This window comes from Salvia miltiorrhiza, chromosome 2, assembly GCF_028751815.1.
Source record: "Salvia miltiorrhiza cultivar Shanhuang (shh) chromosome 2, IMPLAD_Smil_shh, whole genome shotgun sequence".
NCBI lineage: Eukaryota > Viridiplantae > Streptophyta > Magnoliopsida > Lamiales > Lamiaceae > Salvia > Salvia miltiorrhiza.
The window spans coordinates 54463936-54480194 of record NC_080388.1 but is presented as its reverse complement, the minus strand read 5'-3'; the positions used below and the strand labels follow the sequence as shown (position 1 = coordinate 54480194).

General features: G+C 37.6%; 2 protein-coding genes across 2 annotated transcripts; one reads left to right on the top strand and one right to left on the bottom strand.

The window, feature by feature from the left end:
* Positions 1 to 6265, top strand: LOC131010302 (uncharacterized). Its single transcript, XM_057937757.1, has 8 exons — positions 1 to 418; positions 794 to 1242; positions 1657 to 1842; positions 1940 to 2041; positions 2172 to 2243; positions 2319 to 2432; positions 4715 to 4981; positions 5079 to 6265. Exons 1-8 carry the CDS (start codon positions 163 to 165, stop codon positions 5916 to 5918), a joined length of 2286 nt encoding a protein of 761 aa, XP_057793740.1. The 5' UTR covers positions 1 to 162; the 3' UTR covers positions 5919 to 6265.
* Positions 6266 to 7344: 1079 nt separating this feature from the next.
* LOC131010301 (tubulin-folding cofactor E) lies at positions 7345 to 13557 on the bottom strand. The gene is made up of 15 exons (XM_057937756.1): positions 13020 to 13557; positions 12230 to 12400; positions 11967 to 12013; positions 11608 to 11754; positions 11450 to 11524; positions 10978 to 11087; positions 10727 to 10875; positions 10582 to 10643; positions 9388 to 9495; positions 9246 to 9280; positions 8759 to 8824; positions 8276 to 8367; positions 8127 to 8203; positions 7962 to 8039; positions 7345 to 7735 (listed from the first exon to the last, which is right to left on the bottom strand). Exons 1-15 carry the CDS (start codon positions 13357 to 13359, stop codon positions 7637 to 7639), a joined length of 1656 nt encoding a protein of 551 aa, XP_057793739.1. The 5' UTR covers positions 13360 to 13557; the 3' UTR covers positions 7345 to 7636.
* Between the last annotated feature and the right edge of the window lie 2702 nt (positions 13558 to 16259).

Below are 16259 nucleotides of genomic sequence, written 5' to 3'. Positions count from 1 at the left end.
AAATATATATACACACCAACCAAATGAAATGCGTCGAGATAAACAAAAAATAAATTTATTAAACAGGAAAAGGGGCTCACGATTCACCCACGTAGGTACTGGGAAGTGGAAACCCTAATCGTAGCTGCGACGACGTTAGCTGATCTGCAGAGAAAATCAATTATGGCGGATGAGAACGTGACCACGCCGGCAGAAGCTAGCCCCGTTACATCCGCCACCGCCGCCGGAGATGGCCACAAGAGGAAGCTCGAGGATTTTGAGCACAGCGAAGCGGTTGCGGAGTCCGAGAACAACTCGGATCGTGACGCGTTGGAGAACGGGTCGCAGGAGGAGGGGAATGGCGCTGTGGATGAATCTGAGGCTAAACGGCCCCGTTTGGAGAGCAATGGCGATAATGTTGCGGAGGCAGATTTCTCAGGTGATTTTTGCTGATATGCCCTCCCTCTTGGTCCTTGATGTTCCTGTCGTCTTATCTGTTGTGAAATTCTGTTGTTTTGGTTCATTTTCAGCTATTCGGGCTTCCGAGGTGTTTGTTTGTGTGTGTGTTTTTCTGATGTTTTATTCGGTGTGAAATATTACCAAATGCGTTTGATAGTTGTATTGTTAAAATGTTAGGTTTCATATCTTAATTATATCAGTTTCTCAAGGCATTAAAGAGTTATTTTTCTTTTGAAGCTATATGATTACACTTTTATTATATCCGCTATGTTTGACCCAGGAGATGCTGAGCTTCTATTCTTAAAAAAGTTGAAATGGAGTCTTTTCTAACTGTGTTTGTTTAAACGTTTTACAGCTCCACAGAATGGACACACAGAAGAGGAGAAAGAAGATGAACCTAACGAGGAGAAAGAAGATGAACCTTGCGAGGAGAAAGAAGATGAACCTACAGAGGAGAAAGAAGATGAACCTACAGAGGAGAAAGAAGATGAACCTACAGAGGAAAAAGAAGATGAACCTAAAGAGGAGTCTGAGCAGCCTAAGCCTGAGGATAATGATTGCCAGTCTTTGGTGGGCCAAGAACCTGTCGAAGAGCCTCCTGAGACAACCACTAAAGAAACAGTTCCTGATGACTATGAGAAAACTGATGTTGGAAGTGCTGAAGAACCAGCACAATCAAATGCAGAATTTGAAGAAGAGACCTCCCATCTCCCGAGAGAGGGGGATGTTCCAGTTGAGTCTGCTGACAGGCAGCCAGGTTCAGATACAATACTGTCGCGCAAAATGGAGGTTCCCAATGACAAAGTAAATCAATAGCATAATTTACAATTTATCATTTTGGGTCTTGCACTGTTCGATCTGTTGTTAAGTTCTAGGCTGCTTTCTATATTCTTTACATTGTTGTGGATACTTGTTGAGGGTGATGATAAGTGTTTCAGTTTTCCTTCTCTGATAGAAGTAATCTATCTCAGAAATCAGAATATAGAAATCATGAGGGTCAGTTTGAATATCTTGCTTCTCTATCTGATGTACTGGCTCATTCTGTCTTTCAGAATGCATAGCAATTTATTTTTTGACCCTAGTGTGTTTGGAAATGTTGAAGATGAGGCTGAAATTCGTGAAAAGTAGTCGAGTTCTGTATAGCTGCTGACTTTGTATGATGCTGCAACTAATATATTGTAGAGGCCTCTAAAAAGTGCTGCTTGTTTGGTTTTTTAGGTTGGAGTTCTAATAGGTAAGGCAGGGGATACAATTCGGTCCCTGCAGGATAATTCTGGTGCCAAAATTCAGATTGTGAGGGATGCGGATGCAGATCCACGAGCAGCATCCAGGCCTTTAGAACTAGTTGGGACCTTGGAAAGTATAAACCGGGCAGAAAGGTTGATAAAAGATGTGATTGCAGAGGTTGGGTTTTGTTATACTTCTATTTGATTTCCTTGAAATCTTGTCTTGTATTCCTGTGCTCTAAGACCTAAATTTGAAACTGACCGTGTACTGTTAGGCTGATGCTGGAGGTTCACCCTCACTTGTTGCTCGAGGATTCAGCACTGTTCAGGCTGCTAGTGGTGGTGAGCAACTTGAAATTCAAGTTCCAGTTGAAAAGGTTCGTTCTTCACGTATTATCTGCTATCTCTTTATCTATATGCACATATATTTATGCGTGTATTTGTGTTTTGTATTTATGTACTAAGTTTGTGGAACTGAGGTGCTAATTATGTACTCTGCTACTTTAGGTTGGTTTAATAATTGGGAAGGGTGGAGAAACAATCAGAAATTTGCAGACAAGATCTGGGGCACGCATTCAGGTAGTAGATATAGTACTACGTTGATAATTTTGGTCCCCTTTTTGTAACTAAAAGTTTGTCTCTTTTGGTCTGTAGCTGATACAACCAAATGGTGCTGAAGACCAATCTAGTGAGAAGATGGTCCGTGTGACTGGTAACAAGAAGCAGATTGAGACTGCAAGAGAAATGATCAAAGAAGTTATGAATCAGGTTTGTGTAGATGTTTCCCCTTCTTTTCTGAGCTTTCATGTAGACTGGTGCTCGTATTTCTATCCTCTTAATGCTCGACAGGAACTATTGTCCCTGAATAAGCATGTGCAATTACTAAGTGATGTTTTTGCTTGTTGTGCTTGTTCTCAACTGAGTTACATAGTATAGCATCCTTGTTTGTGTATCTTTTTTTCGCAAATTCATGTCTTTGCACAACTTTCGATGCAACTATTTGTCTCGGTTCAGTATCATATATTAGTATGCCTGCTTAGTAAATCTCTTTCGGCCTGGATTCTCTCTATTTTATTGTAGAATTTTTCTTCAATAATCCTTTTGGGTATGAGTACTACCTATTGTTTTTACACAATCCAAAGTTAAGGGCCTTGATTGTAGATTGTAGTTTGATAGATAACTTTACACTACTGTTGCTTCATTTGCCTTCAAAAAATCTATATTCTGAGAATATAAGTTGCTTTCTATTGCTGATGGACTTTAACTTATGGATGATTAACTTAGCAATATGATACTTGGTTATAGGTTATGTATGGTTCCCTCATGTTTCAAACTTTCAGTCTTAACATCTGCTTTGCAGAATTTACTATGTCTATCAGATCTAAATGAATTTTGATGTTATGTCACGTTGATACTCTCACAGATACAATGTATGGTGTTATGTGGCTAGGTTCATTAGATTGTTGATAAATATCTTAACTAATTGGGCATCAAAGCAACCGGCAGATGGTTCCATTGGATCCTCTTAGAGTCTACTACGTGTGAGGCTTTTCATCATTTCATGTCACTTCAACTGATGCCTTCTATAAGTTAAGAAAATCTCTTGATGATTACACCATGGACTGGGGGATTTATGAAGTACCACTGATAAGCATGCCTAGCAAGATCTCTTGAATGCTGTTAGGAAAATCTTAAATTCAAAATAAGATTTCGGTTGCCATGATTTATCTGTCTTAAAGGTGCCAATTTTTCGAATTGGTTGACTTAAAAATGCAGATTTGGCTTTTCCTTTCACTTCCAGTTCGCATTGCCTTCTTGGTGTATCAATAACAACCACTATTCTCTTGCGTCACCAGAAGAGAGGTACCAAGCATTAAACCTCGACATTGCAGGATGTTAATAGTTGGTAAGATTGCTTTGAGACTTAGAAGCTGATAATAATACTACTAGTGAGGCTATGTGGCATGCCTGATATCATATTTTTGAGACTTGTTGGAAAACAGTGCCTCAAATAGTGAAATTGTCTTCGTGAAGTAGTTTGGATCTATACAATTAAATCAATTCCACTTGGTGTATTGGAAAATATGGTCGCTGTCATTCTTTCATATGCTTTTTTGGTATTGGTGGTCATCTTGAAATAAGTAGGTTAAATGTTTAGACTTATCATTCAGCTATGTTGTTCATTCTTAAGTTTGTGCAAGTTCAAGTAGATTCCCATTTCTTCTGATTTATGTCCTCTGAATTATTTGAGAATATCTGAAGCTACTTGCATCTCTTACATTTTACTTGTTTAAAGCTGATGTGTTTCTGAATTCTAAGCAAATATTCGTTTGCTGTTCTACACATGTTGTAGTGAATAGTGTGTGTCTGTGCATTCTAACCTCTGTCGGAATTAGTTCTCTTGAAGAACAAGCTTTCTTGTTGTTGTTAATTGCGAATCACATAATTGTCTTCTTCAAGGCTCAGCAATTGCCATAGCGCATTTAGATATAGATATTTGGGGACTACTGTACACCAAAGCACACGTGGATGATAAATGACTGAAGAATTACCGAGTTACATACTGCAAAGGTTTAGATTGGATTTGCTAATAAGTGAAACTTCTTTTCTCCCCTTAAATTGTAGCTTTGATTTCACTTCTGAAGTCATTGTTTGATTTTCTCATATGACCACATCTCTCATTGATGCATGTTTTAGTTTCTAGATGTTTAATTCTTCATGATTTATTGCTTTTCTCCTGAATTTATAAGTTTGTTAATGTCATATTGTTGCATCTTGGTTTCTTTCGTAGTTTAAACTTTATATGATTATTTATAATTGCTGCTGTGTTGAAGCTCCTGCAAATCCAGAGTACTTCGTGTTCTTTCATTGATTATATGTCACTTGTTTTTGTTACTGTTCATGCCTGTAATGCTGTTGGCAGTGAGATTAGACACGTATTATGATCTATTGCAGCCAGCTTGTATCTCACTATTTTTGCGGTGATTTTCTAGAGTATGGTATCTTTTTCCTATGCTACTTATTTGTTCTTACTCAATTTCTATGCATAGACCGTAAGACCATCACCTCTTTCTGGAGGATACAACCAGCAGGGATATCGTCCACGTGGACCTCTTGCTCCACAATGGGGACCCCGGGGCTCTCACCATGCGCAATTCTCTGGTTATGATTATCCATACAGAGGACAATATCCTTCTCAGAGTTCACAATATCCTCCATCATACGGTAATTACCCTCCTCCACAGGCTCCAAGAAGCAACTTTGGTCCAAGCTGGGAGCAAAGACCTCCAGCATCAATGCATGGACCTCCACCTCAGGTTGGCGCTGTCTATATATTTTCGGCCGTGTCTTATATCTACTTGATATCAGTACTCATGACATGTGACCTCCTATTTGGTGACCTTCATTTACCAGGGCAATTACAATTACGGGCAGCAGCAGGGCCCAGATTATGGGCATTCAGCTCCTTACCCTCAAGCTCCTTCACAACCATATGGACATGGGTATAACGAGGCTAAATATGACCACCCTGCTTCCGCACAACATTATGGGCACATGAGCTCTCAGCCAACACCATATGCCCAGGGTGGTGCCCATTCGGGTTACGGTCATCAGGACCAATATGGTAAGCCACCCATGTACGGCATGCAGGCACAAGTACCTCATTCTCAGCCCTATGGTCAGCCTAGGCCTAATCAGCCTGGAGAAGGGCCTTACCAAGGTCCTGGTTCAGCCACTCAACCGTATGGTCAGAACATGCCGTCTCAACAGTCTTACCCCTATGGGTCAAGTGCGCCTATGCAACAAAATTATCCTCCCTACGGGGGTACCACTGATGGATATGGCCATACTCCCGCTACAGCATCTGCTTATCCTACTCAAGGTGGTCAGCCTGGTTATGGTCAGCCAGGAGCTCAACAGCCACCTGCGTATTCTCAGGCAGCACCTGCAGCAGGGGGTTACGGTTCATACCCCACAGCTCAACCTGGTTATGCCGAGCAACCAGCTGCCAATAATACAACATACGGGTACCAAGGGCCCACAGATCCAGCTTATGGTGCTGCCCAAGCAACTGCAGCTTATCCTGCGACTGCTGCTGGACAGTCAGGTTATGCACAAACTCAGCCTACCTACGATCAGTCTGGCGGCTATGGAAACGTGTCTGCACCAGCAGCAGCTTATGGTAAGAGCGCGTCGCCCCAGGCTGCATATCAACAATACGATTCTAGTCAGATGTATGGTGCACATCGTTGAATTTTGGTTAGTGAAATGATGAGAGGGATGTGGTAGAGTGGACTTGATAGCTGTAGTATGCTGACATCCAAACAGTTGAAACCAGTGCCAGTGATCTTCTGATTAGTTAAAACTTGTAATCGTTCATCGATGTCGTTCTGACTCCTTCCATCTTGCTTCTGCAAGTTCCTCCTCTGGTAGGTTCCATGTGAGACACAGTATAGAGATTCTGCAAAATTTGACATTAAGGCGAATGGCAGCTTGAGTTCATTTCCTCTTCCGATTCATATTTTTGTGCTTTTTATTTGTGGCAATGTATTGTAAACATTTGTGTAATTGTCACTTGAAAGATACTTATTCTATTTCTAGTCTGTTGCGTTCTATTTGTTGCTTGAATTTGGGCTTACTGAATTAACAATAATGAACAATAAAGATGACGGTTAAATTATTGTTCAATGTTGTTAATCGTATGGGACAAGTGTTTCTATTGTGAAATCACACAAACTTACTTTTATTTCACTCAAATCTGTCTGCAGGTAGTAATCTTCAATTCGAGACGTGGAGGGTGGAGAGTGTTTGGCTAAGTTTATTTAAAGAGCTTATAAGCTTTAAGAGAGTTTATGATATATTTTATAAGTTTATAAAATGTAATGTCTTCAAAAATTATATATTAAATTATTTGGATAATTGAATTTATAAATTAGTGTTAGGTTATAGTGAGAATAGACGATGAAGCACAATATATTGGTACGGCGCTTCTCTTTCAACTAATTGGTCGGGGGTTCGAGTCACCTAGAAAACTAGAGTATGAGTGTGTTTTTTCTTTCTATGCGTGTAAAGATATTAAAAAAAAAAATTATAATGAGAATGACTATTTTCATGAAAAATGAGAATAATGAATAAGGGTGCGTTCTCTTTGATTGTAAATTTATCATGAAAAAATGAGGGATAAACAAAATTTCACACTTTAAATCTTTTCAATCTTTTTTCTCATTTTCTCTCAAAAAAAAAAAAAATCTTTTTTCTCATTTCCTACTTGACCCTTATTCATTTCTCATTTTCACTACAAATGAATGATGATGGATACTAATAATATTATCCATCATTTGTAGTGAAAATGAGGAAAACATTATCCATCATTTGTAGTGAAAATGAGGAATAAGTAAGGATCAAGTAGGAAATGAGGAAAAAGAAAGGAAGAATTTAAAGGGTGAAATTTTGATTATCCCTCATTTTCCCATGATAATTTTACAACCAAAGATGACGCAGCCTAAGTTAATATAAATCTTCGAATATAATGCTTGTAATACATAAATAGCGTATTCAGTTAATGTGTTGAAATATTTGCCCCCAAGTTTCGAACCTAGATTTGGCAACACCCTCATACATATTTCAATCCTCTGAATTCTTTCATACCAATCGTCTTTTTTCTTATGAAAAGGGTGTTAAACCCAAACAATAAGGATCGCATTAGCACTCAAGGCATATAACACAAGATTGTTGGAATTGCATGCAAAAAATAGACACTAATAAGATAAACTGAGCAGAAGTATTTGAAGGGTTATAGAGAGATGCACGTTGAACAGAAATTTCACTTGTGGAGTCTCATCCTCCCAAAAAGAACTCTTGATCCCAAAACACAGTTGGCAGTGCTAAGTGCAGACTCAAAAGATGATTTGAGGAAGCCACCGTTTTCTCGATTTTGAGTATGGGTTGGCAATCCTTCACACCAGTGAACATCAAGACAGCTCGTCTACAAGAATGGTGGATTCGTTGCCAACCCCAAGCTCGACAAGGGTTGCCATATCATCTTCAAGCAATATAGGCAAGGGTGAACCCTGTAAACCCACAAATAGAGATTGCTAAGAAACTGGTTATAGAAGAGCGCACAAGATCCAATCAAGGAAGTAACATTGAACCAAAAGTTCCTGCTAATAATAATCAACAATTATCAAATCAGGTGTTCATGGAAATACTTGAACTGAGAGAAACAGGAACAGCTAATGTAATGTAGGATTTGAAGGAAGAAAAAGGGAACTGCGATGATTTTTCAATTGCACGAACCTCTTCTTTGAGAAACAGTATAGGCTTGACGGATTTTAACTTGAAGAAACTCTCGCATAAGTTCTTCAGCTTTCCCACCTGTACAAAAATGTTCATGCATTTTTAACTTCAGAAAGCTCATTAAAGGAGAAGACCACTTTAAGAAACTGGTAGTAGAACTATCACCGTTGTGGTAGCAGGCAACTTTTTAACCAGAGGGGGCTTCTCGCCCATCGATGCTCCAACACATTTCAAGGTAATAGCTGCATCGGCATGTTTAAACTTTAGAATATAATGATACACCATAAGAATTATTCATAACAAAAAGATCGTACAAATCAATCCAGAAGCCATCTTTTGAGGGCCCGATGCCCCAGTTGTTGGTCTTTCATCATCAAGTCCATGGATCTTTTTAAGCTCATGAAACCTGCTTATCAAGTTCATAAAAAAGGATTCAGTAGGCTACTTATTTAAGATGAAATGCTACTGATCACTCGCAATCTTAACTTTGTCGCCATTCTTTGAGACAATGTTAGATGTTAGCAACCAGTTAGGTTCTTGCAGAAAAGTTCCCCTTGCAACTTTTGAAGGAAGATTTTCCATTATTACTTTCTTTCTTGATTTTACTTAACATGATTCCATTATGATTGATCGTCATGCATAAAGTATGGCAAATTGAAAATGTAGAGAAGAGCTCGCTAGCAAAACAATTGGTTCAAGAATATGAATGCGATAAAGGGCACAAACTAAAAAACTTCTCCGACTGACTATCCTTAAACTAGCAGCAGTTGAAAGAGCTCGCTAAAACTGATGATTACCTGGGATGGAGTCTCCTAATATCTTCTGGGTCAGCATTACACTTTGACATGACCAAGCGAACATACCTGCAGGTAAACTCGTAACATTGCCACAGTTACTTTGACAAATATAATACAACCAGAAGGGGGCTACTTTCTCAGTATTCAAGCTTTTCATAGTTTCTCTCCTTTCACAAGCATCTTTATGTATTTAAAATAAGAAGCTTTCTACTCCCTCCGCCCCACTAAAAGTGGCATGTATTTCATTTTTGGACAATCCCACTATAAGTGGCCTGTTTCCATAAATGAAAAAAATTAACCCTTAAAAAAGTGTGGACCCCACTACTTTTAAGTTTTAACAAATTTACACATTCTCCTTAATTCCCGTGCGGAAAAGTTTTGAGCCACTTATAGTGAGGCGGAGGGAGTAATATTTAAAACCATTAGCAATTCTTTAGATAATAATCGATATATGACGCATGAGCAAAACTTTGGAGGAGAACAATACCGAATTTCAGAGTCCTTTCGTTCTCTAGGACCAACCTGTAACAGACAAATGTACAGCCACGACCATTACAAGAGATCCTCACCCCACCCAAAAACAAAATAAAAAGAAAAGCGATGAAAACAGCAAATTATCTGGAGTTAACCTCACTTCCATTAAGCAATTCCATTTTTGCTATACGAGCAATAACGACAAATCTAGCCACTCCACCTTTCCCTACATCTGCAACTGGATTACCGGATAGCCTAATATCCTACACAGAGAATATATAGCAATAACTATCCAAGGACAAGTATTCACAAAGAATGAACAAATTTTATCTCGACAGAAAATTTAGCACACTAATATGCCTGTGGAGAAAGCATCAATTAGGGATGTCAACAGGCGGGTTTTACCCGGTCTGATCCGGAGCCGTTGAGTACCCGTTGAGCTATAAAGAAACGGTTTCGGTTCCGGTTCTAGACCCAACCCGTTCAGACCCGGAACCTGACTGGTCCAGACCTAGTCCGACCCGCTTGTTTTGGATCTGGTCCGGGATCGTGTTTTTTTTTTTGTATCAAAATTTCTTAACAAAGTCACGACAAAATTTCGTAACTGGAGAATACACCTATTACTTAAACAATTAAACAATTATGTGAGTTCATTATAACAATAAAACTAAAGTCAACATTCATATTTAATCTACAGAAATGATCCAACAATCATGGCTTGGGAACTCATGAATGAGCCCAGATCCAACATTCGTATTACTAGTCGAATTATATGACTATCCTTCAGAAAATGATTCTTCAAAAAAAAAAAGTTATCTAAAATAGTATATATAGTGAAGTTTTTATATTAATCAAATTAACAGGATAAAGAAACAGAGAATCCAAATAAATAATTGAAAAATGCTAAAACACAATATATAATAAGAAATTAACGGATCATGAATCTAAATAAATAGTTGAAAAATTGTAAAACACAATATATAATAAAAAACTGATGGACCATGGGTATGGGTTTTGTCTGGCCCATGGGTAATTAACCTACCCGGACCATTTGATTTTATCATTCAATGGTCCGGGTACGGTCCGGATCCAATAACTAATGGGCGGTTCTAGAACCAAAACAATTTTAATGGTCTCGGTCCAGGTAAAACCCGCCCATTGACATCCCTAGCATCAACAACTGTGAAATGAATAAGCTGCATTAATCTGAACATTCAAATTTGTTTGAGTAGATTGCTCATGAACAAAATCAAATGATTTTCACAAGCTCTTGGAAGTTTTGCGATCATATCATTTCCAAGCTAGCACAAAACTTTTAAGGATACATTGTTCAGAAAAGCAATGCTCACCATCAAGTTAGGGAAAGAGTTAAGTGAATCAACAGATTCCAGGTCTTCAATGTTGTTGCCCCCTGAAAACAGTGAGGAATAAGATCCTTCTGAATGAAAGGTACTAATAAAAGAAAGATTGCATTATATAATCCAATGACTGTACCAAGATAAAGGCTACACAAACTCTTGAAAGGTCTAATACTCCTCTCTTGAGACCCATTGCCAAATTCATTGCATGGTTTATCCAATTTACCACACTCCGGGTATGAGATACGATTTAGATTATTGTTGTTCAGAAAAAGCTGCTCCAGGCTAAACATAAAAACCATGTGTAATATTAGTAACAATGCAAATGTTGTAATATGTATTAAATTTTACAGAAAAAATGTCAGAGCACTCCTTCGTCCTCACTACCTGTGTAACAGGGAGAGTTTTACGATCTCATCCCATGCTGATATACAGTTGTTATCAAGGTTAAGCAGTCGCAGGGTATCAAATCCTTGAACAAAAGCTGAAGACACTGGCTGGACAGCAAACAAAATATTATTGGAAACGTGGGAGAAAAGAAGAGTGGAATCAAGTGATTAACTCATGTTTGTCACTACAGAAGAGAGGGATTCAGAATACAGAAGTCCTGCCCATAATATTTTATCAGGATATTCATATTAACAAAGTGAATTTGATCAAAGTGTAGCTTTCTTGCACCAAATCTCTTTCGACGTAGAAGAAGTTGAAGTGTAGCAAAAAAAAATATTTCATGGCCATTCATCTTTACCCTATCAAATAGTTGACCTTTACCAGACATGAAATGAACCAAACAAATATATATTGGTGATCAACAAATTCTAATGATAGAAACTTTCTTGCAGCGTAAGTAACTGCTTACCGTTATTTCTCTTAATTTATTTCCCATGAGATGTAGCTCTTCCATGTGTGGGAGTGCATCCTTAAGAGCTTCCATCTGGAAATTGACATGAATCATGCTTATTAATGATTCCTTTGAGTTAGAAATTTTTTGAAAACACCTAAACACCCAACCTTTACCTGATCCCAAACTACTCCAGTTTGGTTCAAGACTAAAATTCGAATATTGCTTAGTCGGGGCGTGCTAAGTATAGCATGTGACATGGAATTATTGGATAGATTAAGAGCTGTTAGAGCCGGCAATCCTTCACAGATGATGCTGATATCCTGCAAGAACAACCGAGAATTGACCTTTATCCAACTATGGGAATTTAAAATAAAAGCAGGAGTATCATCAGTTATGTACTGCATAAGACATTCCAAGACAATGTCTCAAAAATATCAACACTGTTGAGCAATTACAACACAGAATCTCCTAACTCATAAACCACGTTAAACTAATTGATAGGTCCATAGTGTAACAAGAAAGGAGCACATACATTCCAATCAGCAAGTAGGTTTCCAGTCAAGTCGAGCTCTTTCAGATCTGCAAAGGAAATATAGAATCCAACAAATATATTATTATTATTAAAGAGGCAAACATATCAATGATGATATATCGCAAAACAGGATGATCCCTAGACAACCACAAAAAGAAAGGAGTCTCTGAATCAAATAAGAGATGAGTTCAGGCAGTGTCAGATTGATTAAAGGAGTCACAGCATAGGCCAAAAAGGGCCATATACGAGGAATCACAACTTACTAGGTAATGTCGAACTGATATGGTCTGGGGATCCAGGAAAACTGACCCCCAAATAAGACAATGATGCACTAGTCAACTCCTCAAACCGACTGAATTTATCTTCAATTTTGTGTTTCCCCAGAAGCTCAATGGATACCTTTTTGTTTCTAGCAGAAAGGACATACATCTCATCTAATAGAAACATAGTGGGAATAAACACATTTCAGGAGATATTTCACGGCAAAATATACAAGTTAAAAACTGAATGACAAAGTTTATGAACTTCAAATAGACAAGTGGATTAAAATTCTGAAGAGCTTAAAAAATAGTAATATGGTAGTGACAAGATAAGAAGTAAACCACATTAGCTTGTTCGATTACAGAAATAGTTTTACTCAAATCATGCTACAACTCTCAAATAGTCCAATATCACACCAACAACCAAACAATAAATTGCACCAAGCCAAATTCTAATTTAAATCACATTCACAGACACAAGCGTAGCTGCAAAGTTTCGAAGTTGTAGCATTCGATAGCAGCGGCATCAAGAAGCAAAATCATACATTAGATCTTATTTTTCATTCAAGTCATTGATAACTGTTGTATATATAAAAGCAAAGCCTTCACCTCTCTCTATCTCTCTCTCCACAAAGAAATACATGTTGGGGCACAATCATTTCAAACAACTTCGCATTTTGATAGCAAACAAGTAGACAAGTACCGCCTCTGCTATTCACGGAGAAGAAGCATCCAAATGCGATCAAGGTACAACACTTCGATGCACAATGTACAACTTCTTTCAGCTATTTACCTAGTTCCTCTTTAGTCGTTTGAGCTCGATAGCGAGTTTGGAGTGCTTCCAAGAGCGACACGCCGGAGCTGAGATTGTGCGACCGCACGAACGACGCCGTATCGGGGCCTCTCGCCGTGAAGTATCTGACGCCATTGTGGGATCCGTCGTGCTTGCCTTCTCCGTCGGCGTCCCAATCGACTCCGACCCAATCACCGCCGTAACCCTCCACGGCCCCCACGTACCCGACCGTTCCGACTCTTCTCGGCTGCCCGGTGAAGTGGACCCGCTGCCCGAGCCGGAAAATTTTTCCGGCATCGAGCTTCCCGGTCGGATTGCTGGAGTTGGCGGTGGTGTGCATCTGCAGTTGGAGAAGAGTGCAAGTGATATGACTGATGACTCAATAATTTTAAGTTTTTTTGTTTAAAACTCAACGTTCTTTATTTATGTTTCGACCCCTCTAATTTGTAGATATGTCAAATGGGTTATAACATCAAGTTTTGAAAACTCCAACTTTGTCGAAAGTTTAAATTGTGGCAAACGATCGTCGATCGAGGCTCTGACAAGCCGGAAATCGTCGATTTCGAGTTTGAATAGCGGTACACGATAAATCGTTAACGTGAACTATGGTCGGTCTATATAGAAAGGAATCGTCGGTTCAAGATTCGAATCAATCATTTTTGTATATATATTTTTTTATTATTGTGTATATTTTTTTTAATGAAATTACATTATTTAATACTTCATTATTTTTGTTTCATTTAAGTTGATCGATTTCTTTTCGACACCAAATTTAAAATGTTAGTGTTTAATGTATTAAATGTGTTAGTAATATAATGAAAAAGGTTATAAAAATCTTTTCTAATTTATATCATATAAATAATTTGACCAACTTAATTGAGACAATTAAAAAAGAATATTGATCAAGTTAATTGTAACATAGAAAATAGTCTAAAGAGTAAAGATTAATAATTAAGTCTGAATAAAGCGAAGTTAAAGATAAAAATGAGGGGGAAATTTCAAATTTGGATTTGATAAAAAAAATATAATCAAAATTGTCAGTTTTCCGCTTTGACTGTCGCAACGCCTACAACTTACTAAATCGTCAGTTCGGCCCGACGATTAACCGTTGATTCCGCGGTCGAATTTTTGGGCCCTTAATCGAACCGTGTTCAATGTAATTCTGGTTGCGATTTTTGCACGTGATCAATAGTTCAGAGTTCAAACCGTTGACCATAGGTCGGTTCACTCGGTTCGGGTTAGTCCTTGACAACACTATCATTTGTTGGATCACTTCATTTATAATTTATATGAAAATTCGTAAGTTGATTGATTTTTTTGGACTTAAATTTTGAATCGCAAGCTATTTTTGACAATTTTTTTAATAAAAATGCTATTCCCTTCATCTTAGTTAAATTTGAAAGTGTAACTTCGCGGAACTTGGATACGACACTGTGTTAAGACAACACACCAGTGCACACAGAGAAAAATTACAGCGAAAATAAAAATGAACACAAGAGTTGGAAACAATTTCTTCAAGTTATTCTATAACTTGAAGAAGTCTTATGGCAAAATAACTAAAAAGAGAATGAACACTCACGTTCAAATACCTGTACAAGATTTTAGGTATTTGAACACTTGACATTCTCACTAACAAACGTAAACTAGATTCCAGACCTATACTCCAAAATCTGACAAAACAAATACTCCCTTCGTCCCATGAAGCATGACCCAGTTATTTTCGGCACGGAAATTAAAAAATTGGTATTTTGTGTGTTAAGTGTGGTAGGTGAAAAAATGAAAAGTTGAATAAAGGGTGGTAAATTTTTTGTCATTTTTAGAAATAGGTCAAGCTTCGTGGGACAAACCGAAAAGGAAATTGGGTCATGCTTCGTGGGACGGAGGGAATAAATGCTATAGCTAATGTTAAGCTAACACAAGACACATCACTCGTACACAGATCACTCTATAATCTCAATATATTTTCACTGAATTCGTGATATGAACTGGATTTCTCCTTGGTATTTATAAGCATTCTGAACTTGATCTTCAAGGTAGAAATCGTGGGTTGGGAGGTGGATGAGTGGCGGTTGAGTTTGTTGAAAGAAATAGTCCACACAAGCCACTGCTTCCTTGGTTTTAGGAGCTGCCCAACTAGCTCATCTCTTCTGTCCACTTTCTCATTTGTAGCAACCGAAAGCTTCAATACTTCCAAGTCTTGACTTGGTCAATTTCCTATACACAAAAAATGAAGAAAGGCAAAACACTATACAATAAACATGAGAGTTTATTATGGAGTTAAAAATAGCTCCAACAAAATTGATCAACTTTTTTTCGACACATAATTTAAGAAATCAGTGTTTTAAATGCGTTTAATAATAATGGTGAGAATTTAAAGTACCCACTTTGATAATATGTACAAAACTGCCCACCCATATAATATGTCTTATAAAACTACCCAAAGCACAATTGATGTTGATAGATTTGCATGATTTTTTTGTAAAAGTTCTTACACTTTTCGTCACAAGTACAATTGTGTAAGAAAATGTGTAAGTTAGAAAATGTACAAAATCTGAGATATATGTATTTATTGTAAAGTCACATCACTTTGTAACCCTAATAAAAACCCTAAGTTTGAAAAAATGAGGGCACATTTGTGGGTTATAAAACATTAATACAAAGGCTAAAAAATTCAAATTTATGTATATTGTGAATAAAAAAAAATTCTGAAGCCAATGGACAAACAAGCTACCGAGAAACCCTAGCCGACTGCAGAATTCGTGCGTGAAAATACCGCGCAGATTTTGCAGGCGGCTAGGGTTTCTTGGTGGCTTGTTAGTCCGTTGCCTTCAGAATTTTTTTTTGTTCACAATATACCTAAATTTGAATTTTTTTACCTTTAGTATTAATGTTTTATAACCCACAAACATGCCCTCGTTTCGTATTTGTTTTTTTATATATATATATTTTCTAAAAAAAATACGTATGAATAATCCAAAATGATGATATTTATATAAATAATTAAATAGATATATTCAAAATAATTCACGGCTTTAAGCATTAGATTTTGAATTTAAGCACTACCTACACACAACAAGGGGATTGATTTGTAGTAATCCACATTGAAAAATGAGAGAGAATCTTGCACCTTTTGACTAAGATTTGACAGGTCACGAGTTGAAATAGATAGGAATTCACGGCTTTTGAAAATCATGGGTTGAAATAGAGAGGAATCCCACACCTTTGATCCAAATAAACAAG